This window comes from Anoplophora glabripennis, unplaced genomic scaffold (genome assembly GCF_000390285.2).
Source record: "Anoplophora glabripennis isolate ALB-LARVAE unplaced genomic scaffold, Agla_2.0 scaffold57, whole genome shotgun sequence".
Lineage (NCBI taxonomy): Eukaryota > Metazoa > Arthropoda > Insecta > Coleoptera > Cerambycidae > Anoplophora > Anoplophora glabripennis.
The window spans coordinates 634047-646901 of NW_019416296.1; the positions used below are offsets into that span (position 1 = coordinate 634047).

Genomic DNA, 12855 nt, shown 5'->3' on the forward strand with positions numbered 1-12855 from the left:
AAATTTTAGAAAGGCATTTTTCGAATTTTTTAATTTACAATTGCAAAATTTATAGTCATTTACTGCTTCTGAAGGTCACGATCATAGTGCAATTTTTTAAATTTGGTACAATGGTCAAACTGCCGTTTTGGAGCAATCAAGAACATTGATCGTGATACTCGATTAATCTAGAAACTTTTAAGTTTGTTATACCAAAAATGTAAACAATTTCAGAATCCTTTATTAAACTTCTGGCTATTGGACAGACTAGTATTAAGGATGACGTAATTTAGCTCGATATTTCTTACCAACAAACGATTAAAATTCTGGAAATTAACTTCTTTTTAGTGTGACGATTTTCCCGTAACGGAGAAAGTCGCCCTTCAGCTAGCTGGCTTACAGGCACAAGTAGCTTTAGGAAATCCCAAAGATAATAATAAACTTGAATATTACACAGACATTGATACATATCTTCCTTACCGCATAAGTCGCACCAGAGGAGATGACGTATGGGTAAGTATTCCTATAAGAACCGATTGTGTTAACGGATGTTCTTATTATGTTTCAAATTACTAGGTACCGATTATTGCTCAAGCCCACCGTCAGTACGGAGCAAATCGTACAGAGTTAACCGCCAAAGCTTTATACCTATCCTGTGTAATGCAGTACCCTCTCTATGGCACCACAATGTTTCCCGTCACTTACCGAGGTTACTGGTCTTACGGAAACGCTCTCACTTTAGGCATAAACTGCGAGGGAATCATGTTGATAAAGAATGACGATAAATTCGTACTGAACGAATTCCCATATCAAGAAGTCGAGAGCATATTGCTAGACCCCAGCGATAGTTTCATTACGATTACCTTACAGAGGCACTTGAGCGAAAATAATCATAAGTGTTATGTCTTCGAAACAACGCAGAAGAACGAGATCGGTTCTTTAATCGCTAGTTATTGCCCGACCTTAGCTGGGTGGCTTACGGAAAGTGAGGCACCGCAAAAGAAGTTAAAGGGTAAGAAAAGTTTTGTATAATTTCAAATTTTTCTAACATTTTTAATTTCAGGCATTACAAACGAAGACCGAGTACGACTTTACCACAATCTAGTCAATTGTAGAAGGGCGCTAGTCGATCATGACATCCTTCGTAAGCCAATGGAATCTTCTGGTAGCTTCCTCCGGAACACACTTCGTAGACTAAGCAAACATAAATTGGACAAACTCCGTCAGGAACATGGTGGTGATACCGGTGAAACCTACAAAGGATTCCATTATGCTTTTTGGGCATTCAGCAGACAACCGTTGCCCCAGAGTATTAGCAGGATACCAGAGCCCGACGAACAGATCATGCTGCAGGTGTTTCAAATTATCTTGACTTACGCCGGATTGGGACAGAACGGTACGGTAAGTTTTTTGTTTATCGATACTTTTGTGATGTAAAAATATTTCAGGGGAAACTATAAGACGAGTGGAGGACGAACACGTAACCTTGCTACAAACGATCCTCGAAAGGTGTATGAGGAAAGACGGGCTATTATGCGAGCTTTACCTCCAGTTGATAAAACAGACCACCGACCATCCCGATCCAAACTCCAGAGTTAATTTGAGACACTGGGCTTTGCTGTCACTAGCTTGCTCGGTGGTGTTGCCGCCAAGTAAAGCTATTAGGAGGTATCTCATAGCTCACTTGAAACGGTGTAGCTCCGATTTCGTAACGGAGGAGGGTAAATACGCAAGGTTCGCCGAGAAATGTCTTTCTAAAACTCAGGGTACGAGACGAAGGCAATGGCCTCCTTCTAGAGAAGAGATATTGTGTACAATAAATAGGCGGCCGGTCTACGCTAGGTTTCATTTTATGGATGGTCAGTATCACTCGGTTGAGTTCCATCCCTCTGCTACTGCCAAAGACGTGCTAGAAGTTGTAAGAGACAAAATCGGACTTAATCAAGATGCCAAAGGTAAGAGTTAGTTGAGGGGTGTTTACAAACTTGGAAATTATTTTTTTAGGAGTGACTATGTTTCGTTATATTAACCTTTTAACTGGCTCGCGAATATATTAGAAAACAACTTTAAATTTGCGTTGTACGCGGGAGCACAAATGGCTCCATCTGTCGTGCTGACCCCCAACTGTTCCATTCAATTGGCTACAGTAGGAAGCGACCTACTATATTGCAGGTACTTGTTGCACGACTGCCAAACACAGAGGGCGAAGACAATGTTTTAATTGCCGGTGTTGCAAGAAACATTTACTCTGAGGGCTATAATAGCCCCTATATAACCCTCGGAGTAGTTGTTTCTCGCAACACCGGCAATTAAAACATTGTCTTCGCCCTCTGTGGGTGGCAGTTGTGCAACAAGTACCTGCAATATAGCAGGTCGCTTTTTACTGTGGCCAATTGAATGGCACAGTTGAGAGTCAGCACAACAGATGGAGCCGTTTGTGCTCCCGCGTACAATGTATTTCCTTATCGTGATGATACGACGCAAAACAGCTGGATCGTTCGTCGGTTGTCTCACCTATGACACACTGATGAGGACTAATAAGTCCGAAACTGGTCTGTGCCTGGTGGGTTAAACTGCCAAATGATCCTAGCTGTTGCACTAGGTCTTGTGAGTACAATTCAATGCCGGTAGGGGCATATAGCTCTCGGAGTAGTTGTTTCTCGCGATACCGGCAATTAAAACTTTAAATTTGCTGTGTTCAGCCCGTGTTTTTGACAACTTTGAAGGCCTAAAACCAAAAAGTTTTTATTTAACTTTTTTTTCGTAGATCGTATTTATTTATCGTCGTGATTATGCAGTCAAACGTTATCGGTGACATTTGCGGAGACCCAACCAGACAGATATTTGAATGCTTGAGGGAAAAGAGCAAGTTGATGAAGAACCACCAGCGAGTTGCCAAGTGTTTTCTCTAAAGATAATAGTTTCCATAACTTGTCCTGTAACTTTGTAACCCAAATCAAATAAAGATAATGCTAACGCATATTTGGCGCCCAACGTGGGGCAATCAGCTTCTTTTATGAAGACCTATCTTGCATAAAAAATAAATCTCCGAGTTGGTAAACACCCTGTATACCAGTAATTTTAAGTTAACGATATGATATACTGTTTCATTCATAGGTTATGCGATTTACGAAGTGTTGGGGAACTCCGAACGTAGCTTGGCCCCAGAAGAGAAAGTGTCCGACGTCATGGCGAAATGGGAGAGATACAGAGCAGCATCTGTTGCAACAGCTGCAAGTACCACTGGTACTGCTAAGAGAACCAGGCCGCAGCATCACTTCTTCTTATTTAAGAAACACCTCTTTATGGACAATTTCATAAATCTAAGTGATCCCGTGGAAAAGGAACTGCTGTACCACCAAGTCCTGTACGATTTGAGAACAGATCGGTTTCCAATAACGGACAAAGAAGCTGTAAGAAACCACAATTTTATATGTGAATATATTTTATCTTGTGAATCTTTTTGATTCAGATGATGTTGACTGCACTTCAAGCTCAATTAGAACTTGGAGACCTAGAAGAAAACATTCACGATTACCGACCGATTGCATCACACTGTTTACCCGCTCGTATGGTTCCAATATTACCCTGTGAAGGTGTGCAGATGCACCACCAATCCTTAAAGGGGATGACCCCATCGGAAGCCAAACAGGCTTTTCTCAACTTAATTCAGAGTTGGCCGCTGCATAAAGCGACTATATTTGATGTTATGGTAAGTAAAAGAAACATAATAGAGCTCGACAACTGTGTGCAGTGAGTAGCATCACTAAAGAAAATTTTAAAATGACTTTATTTTAAATATTTTATAATATTGCAAAATTCAAGATGGCGGATCCAAAATGGCCGACCAAATTTTCAAAAAATAATATTTACGCCAAAACGAGCGTTTTCGGGGTCACTGATCACGAATCCGAGATCAGATTTACAAAATTCGTTTTTAAAAATTTAATCAATTACCTATGTACGTTATTACCTGAGATTAGGCAGAAAACCCATGAATAGATCTTTTACAGAAAAAAGAACAAGACATAGCTAAAAAAAGAACATTAAAACATGATTGGGTACTCAAGTTATAAAGTAAATAAAAATATTACAGAATGAATTTCACAATTCGTAATCAGCGACCCCGAAAACCCTCGTATTCCAAATTTGGCGCGAATCTGTTAATTTTTTAAATTTTGGTCGCTATCCTGGATCCGCCATCTTGAATTTTACAAAGTTGACCTCGTATCCGTAATCAGCGACCTCGAAAGCCCCCGTATACCAAATTTGGCGCGAATGTATTATTTTTGAAAATTTGATCGGCCATCTTGGATCCGCCATCTTGAATTTTGCAAAATTGGCCTCAGATTCGTGATCAGCGACCCCGAAAATCTCCGTATATCAAATTTGGCGCGAATATGTTATTTTTTTAAAATTCGTGGTATCTGAGCTTAATAGACCCGTTTTTTTTGAGGTTAGAAAAAGAACCAACGATTCTGACCGCAGATTCACGTTCGGCGGGGTCTTAACCATATAAATGAAAATTTGAATATAGAAAAAAAAAATAGTATTTTTGCTAGCACTTTTTCGTGAATTTTTGTTATTTTTTTACCTGTTTTTTGAGGTTAGGAAATTCCTGTGATGTGATAGCTCAATTCTGACACCGGTTTCGTGATCAGGAGGCAAAAATACTGCGGATAACATGTCGCATGAAAAGTACAGAAAATTGTAATTGTAATTGTGTAATCTTTTGCAGAAGTACTTTTACATGTCATAATTTATAAGTTTTATTTCATACTAAATAAATTTTTATATTTACTCAAGTTAGTTTAATGGGGTTCAGCTTAACAATAGTATGGTAGTCATTGAAGAAGTATAACACGGCTAGCTTTAGCCATTTCATCCAGTACATTCTTCATGTATTTAACTTTTTTTTTCTGTGCAGTTGCTAATAATTTCACTTTTAACATAATGTCTATATTCAATATGTTTACTGTTCCCTGATTCCTTCTGTTCTTCATGCAGACATTGTCAATTTTTGCATTTGTCGACTGAGGTAAGGAGCATTATCTACGACAATCATTGCACTAATAGTCCAACCAAAATAAATAACCTCAAAATATCCGAGAAAAATGCGAAAAACAGGTTTTTTTCTTATTTTTCATTTTTTATTTCTCATTTCCGCAAAAATAATTTAATTTTGACGAAATTTGGTGAAAGTATACCTTTCTGTCTTAAATATCCACAGTTTTTTTTTTTATATAAACAAATCAAGAAGTTTCCGAGATATTCATTTTTTCCAGTCTGAAACAAGAAAAATTCTACTTAGAAAAATTATCGTACAGAGTTTTGCCGGTGATAATTTTTTTCGTTTTGACATACTTTTTGATGAACTAAAAAAATCTGTAATCACAGTTCAAACACATGCTCAAAAATGCAAAAAATAAAAAATAACTTGCAACAATGAATTTTTCAGTAATTGTTGATAATTTGTTTAAATTAAAAAAAATTCAAAAACTGATTGCACCATTCAAATCTACGAAAAAATACAAAAAAAAACTGTGTCTCATAGTTTGACCCAAAACTTTATTTTTATACAGTATTGCTATAAACATCTAAGTCAAATTACAAATGCACAAATGACAAATTATCTCTGGATCATTTGAGATTTCAGCAATACCTACAAAGTGTTAACTGCAAAATCTACTGTTGACGCGAAACTCGAAAACCCGAAATTTTGTAAAATCGTTTTATTTTTTTCTGTCTTTTCCAATGGCATCAACATTTTTGCAATCTGACGTTTCATCTTCGAGGGACCATCATCAGGTAAATTTTTTTAAATACATCGCTCCTATTTTTATGACAAAATCTAGTAATTTTTAATCAATAATTTAAAAAGTTGTACCTAATAAAAAATAATACGAATTTATGAAATGTTTTAATATTTCTAATTGGTATTGTTAATAGTAGTAAAAAAAACTGTTGGATATTTTGTACGGTATTGACTTTTATACTGTTATATCTTCATCCAATATATATTTTGAAAGCATTCAGAGCCGTACTCAGGAAAAATATTTAATGATAGCTAAAACAAGCTAAAAACTTTTTAGCGATTACAATAGTAATATCATCTAATTCAGAATTACAAATGACTTTAGATTTTGTCATAAAAATAGCAGCGACGTATTTAAAAAAATTAACCTGATGATGGCCCCTCGAAGACGAAACGTTGGATTGTAAAAATGTTGACGCCATTGTATAGAGCGAAAAAGAGGCAATGTAAGTATGCAATTTATTTTAAAATTCGTTTTCAAATAAAGCCAGAAAAAAAATTAAACAACACACCAAAGTGTCGAGCTCTACTAATAAATGTTACATTGTTAAAAATTTCTGTCAGAATATGCCAAAAACATAACCTACAAGCTTCTTTTGAGTATTCCATCGTTTCCATTTCAGCAATCTTTCACATCCAACTGGCCTAGAGTCTTATGGTTGGCCGTAGACCAAAAGGGACTTCACTTACTGGAACATCGATCTCGCAACGCTCTCTGCACCTACGATTACGGAAGCATCCTGAGCTATTCCCCCGCCCTCAACTGCCTAATGATAATTACAGGAAGCGACAGAAAACAAAGCAAGGTAATCTTAACCACGGCTCAGGCGTTCCAGATCGCTACGCTCATCAGGGAATATATGGAGGCGCTGCACGGGAACGTCATAGAAATGAGGAGGAACGACCAGCCCAAAAGCCGACCCATCAGCGCCCTCCACCAAAACGCTCCTCTGGTGCCCCCACAGCCTAGCTAGAAGAGGGTTACTTTCGCAGACCAAGTTATAGCGAACTGCTATTAACTTGCCGAATAGAAACAGTTGGCGTTTCCAAAATTTATCTGGTAAGTTTTGGGGGTGGCGATTGTGACGGTCTGCGAAAATTGTTAAAGTTGTGTTTACCAAAAGTTTAAAGAGTATTATGTATAACATTATTTATATTTTGTGATGATATTTGTATAAAATGTATTATGCCGTTGAGTTTTTACATTATCTTTTCTGTAAAAAGACTGATAGTCCAAATATACTTATAGCCATATTACTAATTATATTCATAATTTATCCGTAAATTATAAGATTGTCTGTTTTCTAAAATCGATCATCTCCACTGCTGACAGCTTTATATTGAAAAAACACTAATCCAAACTATGTGTAAAGTATTTTTATGATGCTTTGTTTTTGTCTAGGTTATTGTTTTTTTAAATATTTACACACAATTTTAAGAAAATACTCACATGACTTTATTGATATACAAAATTTTCTATAAATAAACTATTGAAAATTAATGAAAAATAAGTTGATATATTTAGGAAACACTTAAAAAAATAAAGTGAAAATTAACATTTTAGGTAAATGAAAATTTATCAATGTGTCATCTCCTAAATGGTATGAAAGAAAGGCAATAAAATGACATAGTCGCAGGTTTACCTGTTTTTTTTTAACTTTAAATAGTCGCGTCATTAGAAATAGGAGAACATAGTTGATGTCCCAGACTTGATATTCAAGAAAAGTTGAACAATGAAAATCGGATCTTAATATCTTGACTTGTTTAAAAAATACAGGTTGTTACGTGTGTTGTATTTTTTCTTAAATTTTTTTTAGTTTTATGCAAATTTTTGGTAAAAGAAGAAATTTAGTGTAACTTTCAGAGATCAATAAATACTTTATAGGGTGCGCCTTGATTAAAAAAAATTAAATTTGCACTTAAATCAAAAACTGTATGTTATAGAAAAGTATATAAACAAATTTAGAAATTAAAAAAAAATCACAAACATTATATTAACCCTCAAAGGTGTCAAAAGTGCGAATTGGCACCACCGTTTTTTTTTTTTTTTTTTAATAACTGGAATTTCTCAGGTAGTAGCTGCTGAAGGTTCCCCCACCACGATAATTCCTTCTATAGCCCAAACAGTCGAGCCGTACCACAGCTGGCCTAAGTCTATTATTGTCGGACAAACTAGAGAGTCTGAAAAGTCTGATCGGTGCGAATTCACACTAGTGTGACTTGTAACCTGAGGGATTATTTCTTTATTTAACTATCTACCGTTATGACCAGTAACATAACGATATTAACTTGCAAAAGAGTTTACCATTTACTTCTCGAAGGGAGTTTATAATTTTTATCATCTACACTTTAATTAATACGTGGGAACTTAGAAATGTTGTACGTTCAGAGAATGAATTCCAGACACTTACACTACGTCACTCACGTATAATGTAATCCAGTGGTTGGTTGTATAGGGTGACACTTAAGTTGGAAGAACAAGAAAACACCAAAACTTTCCAAGAAGGGTTTTAGTAACAATAAAAACAAAACAATCAAAACAATGATAACACAACAGACTCGAATAAACAGTATTGATTCATTTACACGTGACAGCATACCGAGATTCAGGGAATGCGAGATCCATAGCAAAATTTGGAAAGACTTTATCCATTATTAAATTAACCCGAGACCCTAAAACTAAGTAGACTGCTCAGTGTGGAACCTAAGGAAAAACTGCCTTTTTCAGAGGTCTCTTCTGAATTCGACTCATTTCTTGGGTTTCTAAGTTTCGGTTCTTATCTTACTGGCGGCATCCCTGAATATCGGGACGCTTTGGCATAACTATACCATGTTAGTAGTTATCTAATTGACTGAATTTACAATTGTATGGACAATTTTGTGACTAAACTGAACTTACGAGTAACCCTACACCTTCCTCTCATGACTCCATATAGCAACACGGAAAGGATTAGTCAGTCTCATTTAATATATTCTTATAGCTTGGAAAATCCGCCTAAAAACCAGCTATTTGATCTATTTATACCACTTATTCAAATATCTTGGAATTTCTACTTCTTTTCAAATGCATTTCGCGTGTTATTAGAAATATTGATTTTTCCCGTTACCATGGGCTAAACCGACGCAGTTAGTGCTTAACACATGGTTTAAGTCAACTTGTTCAAAAACATTGCTAAATTTCATGAGGCGGCCTTTTCCGAAGGATGGCTTTGCAGACTTATTACTCGCAGTGACAAACTGGCATTAGTCTCTCGACGACTTTATAGCGACGCTAAACCTACTTGAAAACCCTTAACTTTTCAATTAGTGTTGGCTGAAATATTTTACTGTTTGAGATGGCCCATCCGTTATGAAAACTAACAGATAAACTACCACGCGTCTCGTCTTCTGTTACAGACTTTAGTGTGTGTAAAAGTGTGGCTGCATTTATATCATTAATCTAGAAATAAAGTGAATTGAAATGCAAATTTTATCACTTCATTTTAAATAAGAATAAATATATGATATTTGGACAAAAGTTTTTTCGAAGTTGTAGATGCTAAAAATGATTTTGTAATTCAATCATTTCATCAAAACAAATGTATAAAAAATAGTAATTTTGTTGTTGCCTTCAAAAAAATTATTTTTTGATCAAAAATATTTTATTCAAAATTTTTAAAATATTTTCAGTGTGAAAAATATTAATTGGAACTTATTCAAAAACTGTATGTTATATTAAAAAAATAGCTTACATTACAGTATTTCACCCAAAAAAATGTATACAAAACTATTATATATTATAAAAAAAATAGGAAATAACACAGTTATTTCCTATTTATGGCAAAAGCATTTCAAAAACTGAAAAACAATCTGTACCAATATTGAAATGGCGTTTTTGTCATTCAGTTTTTCTCAAAAGTTGAGCCTGTGACATATGAACTACTTTTTGTTTTATCTGCTCGAGAATTATGAGAAAAATGTCGAAATTACAAACAAAATAAAAAAAAATAAAAAAATGAAAATGGCTAAAAGTTCTCCACTTGTTTAGGTACAAAAATGTTGGTAATGTATATTTTTATACTACAAATCATTTAACCTGGGATTTTCTCACATTTAAAGCACAGGTCCAAATCCAAAACCGGAATATATAAAAAAAAATTATAGCCCTTGACTAAACTGCTCTGTGTCCGTTTACTGACCTTTATTTGTTACAATTCGGGAGATGCCGCGCATAATTGTTATGATGTATAGGTACATGTTCAACTAACATACTATATAAAGTTAAATTTATTGCGCATGCCTTTTAAATGAATGTAAATAATCTACTAGTAAACGATAGTAAATGTAAATAACTTCAAGATTGAAAATATTTTGCAAGATATCGAGAAAGTCTGTGGAAGTGATAGGTTTTGAAAATAATTCACTGTATCTCAAATAGATCTAACTCTGTTCGACCATATATAATATATTGTTAACACAACTAGTCAAAGTGTATATAACAAGCCGATAAATTTTTATTGTACAGCTGTTACACTGTACGCACATTGTTTTTTATTGAGTAGGCTTCGCTTGATTTACGAACCTCTGTTTTATTAGGTTTTAACGTTGTGATATCCTTTTTTATATTTATAATTTCCTCGAATTGCTTTTTGTATGTTTTATGTTGTATAAGAACTATTTATATATTCATGTAATTAAAATTACAAAAAAGACAAATTGCCTTTTTTTCCCCTTTCCCCAACCACGAACGACGATGATTAACAGAAGAAAATAAAAGGAGAGACAGAGTTAGACATGTCCTCTAACGTGTCAGATCTCAGGGGAATCCCCATATGACATTTTCTTCAGTTGTGGGATACCCGTGAAAAGCACCTTATCAGTTTTTACTTAAATATAAATATTTAGTTTCAACAGTACGGAATATTGCACAAAAATACACATTGCTTGTGTATCTGATGGTATTCTTGTATCTTGTGAAGAATACAGTGTACTTACACAAAACTGACCAATTGTTTAAAATAACTTTATGTCAAAATAGGTAAGTATTGTCTGAAAAGTAGAAAAATCTGTAAAATAACATATAATGGTATTAAATACAGGGTGTAATACAACAATATGTCAAAGTGAATGAAAGTACAAAAATTTTCTTAAGCCAAGAAATTTGGAAATTTTTAATAAAATATTTTATTTACTTAGACTTTAATTTTGAAAATTAATACACTATTTTATTTTTTTTTTAATAATTGTAATATATTAGTATAAGTATTTGTTGACAAAAGAATTTAAAAATATAAAATTTTATGTTAAAAAGTAATACATTTCCATATTTTAAAAATTTAGCTCTGGAATTTTAAATTAAAAAAAAAGAATAATAAACCTGACTGAGAAATACTAGTACAAAATCATCTCAATGGCCTAGCAACTATGAAGATGTTATTAATAAAGTGGTCTACAAAGTTTCAAAGAATCCGAGATTATGTTTTACTTAATTTTCATTGAATTTTTTAATTTTTTTAGTTATTTATATTTTTTATGTTTTTTTTTGTATTAAAAATTCTTGGTACCTATTCCTACCTATAATTTATATTTCTCCCATCCGCTCTCTTACCTCGCCTCCCCCCTAGCCCATTGGCTGGCCTCTGGTGAGTGTTAAATTTTGAAAAACAATAATATTTCAGCAATGCCTTAACTAGAGCAAGTAAATTTGGTACATAATTTGCGTTTATTGTTATCTTTAATTGGTAAAAATATGAATTTGTTGGAAGCCTAATAAAAACCAGATTAGGGATAGGGCGCCTTTAAAATGATATCGATTTTTTTATCAGTATACCAATTATTGAATAGTTTTACCAGTATTCCAGTAAATTTAATTTATTTAAAAAAAATTTTTTGTGAAAATCGGAATTTTGTGAAATGGCGTCATTACTAACTACGTGGATCGTACAAAACGTAAAGTATGCAGTTTTACTACTAGTAGGCTCTGATTTCATGTGTCATTTTTGACGTTTACAAAACAGTATCAAGAAAAAGCAAATTCATTAAATTAGATTCTTTATTTTGTTAACATATTAAAAAAAGAATAACCTTACAAACAAAATATTAACAAATTCAACTTTAACTACATGAACTGCCGATATCTTTAAATAGCACTACAATAACTATTGAAAATGGCCACCATTTTCTCTAATACATAAATTTACCATCTGCTGAAAATTAAATAAGTCTACTCTGCGCAATAACTGTGGATCATTTTTGATGGAATTGCATTTATTCCATAAACCTGCTTCAGATACAACTGGTGTAAAATAAACACATTCTTCTAAACCCCCAGAGAACGAAAGCGCATTTCTTCAGATCTGGTGATCTTGGTGGCCAATTTTTTGGACAATTGTTTACTCGTCCTATCAATCCTCGTCTATTTGGGAATTGCTGATTCAAGAAGTCTCGTACATTAGCACCAAAATGCGGTGGAGCACAATTGTGCATCAACCACATTTGACGTCTTAAATGCAAAGGTAAATCCTCGTGTAGCCCAGGGAGAGTATTTTGTAAAAAAATTAATAATTTTGCGCCATTCAGCCGGTTTGGTAGAATAACTGGCCCAACCGAATAACGTCCAATAATACCAACCCACGAGTTTATTTTAAATTTATTTTAAAAATGGTGAATTATTGCATGTGGATTTTCATCCAAATATTTATGGAAATTATGCAAATTTGTGATTTCTCTTCGAGTGAAATAGGCCCCTCGTTCGGAAAAATAATCCTCATAGAACCTACAATACCCTGACACAAAATGAAATTACAAAAAGTTAGTCTTTGGCCTAAATCTTGGGGTAACAAATATTTTGAATATGATAAGGATGAAGCAGATTACGTCTTACAATTCGATGAATCGTGGCATGTGGTATATTAAATTGTCTAGATAATCGCCTAGTGCTGATATGATCAGGATCATTTCCAATACTTCTTAAAAGTCGTACCTAGTTTCGTGAGTTTACTGCATGATTAACACGTCCTCCTTCGTCGCTGGCTAGAAATAATCTAGTCTCTCAAATCCCATCTACATTAGCAAAGAGCAAA

The 12855-nt window shown here is 34.2% G+C and overlaps 1 protein-coding gene across 1 annotated transcript in view; it reads left to right on the plus strand.

The window, feature by feature from the left end:
- Window positions 1-7199, plus strand: part of LOC108917543 (myosin-I heavy chain) — a 112282-nt gene extending 105083 nt beyond the window's left edge. The window contains exons 15-21 of the mRNA XM_018724197.1: window positions 328-492; window positions 556-991; window positions 1043-1375; window positions 1428-1934; window positions 3097-3392; window positions 3452-3691; window positions 6418-7199. Of these exons, the coding sequence (XP_018579713.1) occupies window positions 328-492; window positions 556-991; window positions 1043-1375; window positions 1428-1934; window positions 3097-3392; window positions 3452-3691; window positions 6418-6768 (2328 nt within the window). The 3' untranslated portion in view covers window positions 6769-7199. The remainder of the gene's footprint in view (window positions 1-327; window positions 493-555; window positions 992-1042; window positions 1376-1427; window positions 1935-3096; window positions 3393-3451; window positions 3692-6417) is intronic.
- The last annotated feature ends 5656 nt before the right edge of the window (window positions 7200-12855 follow it).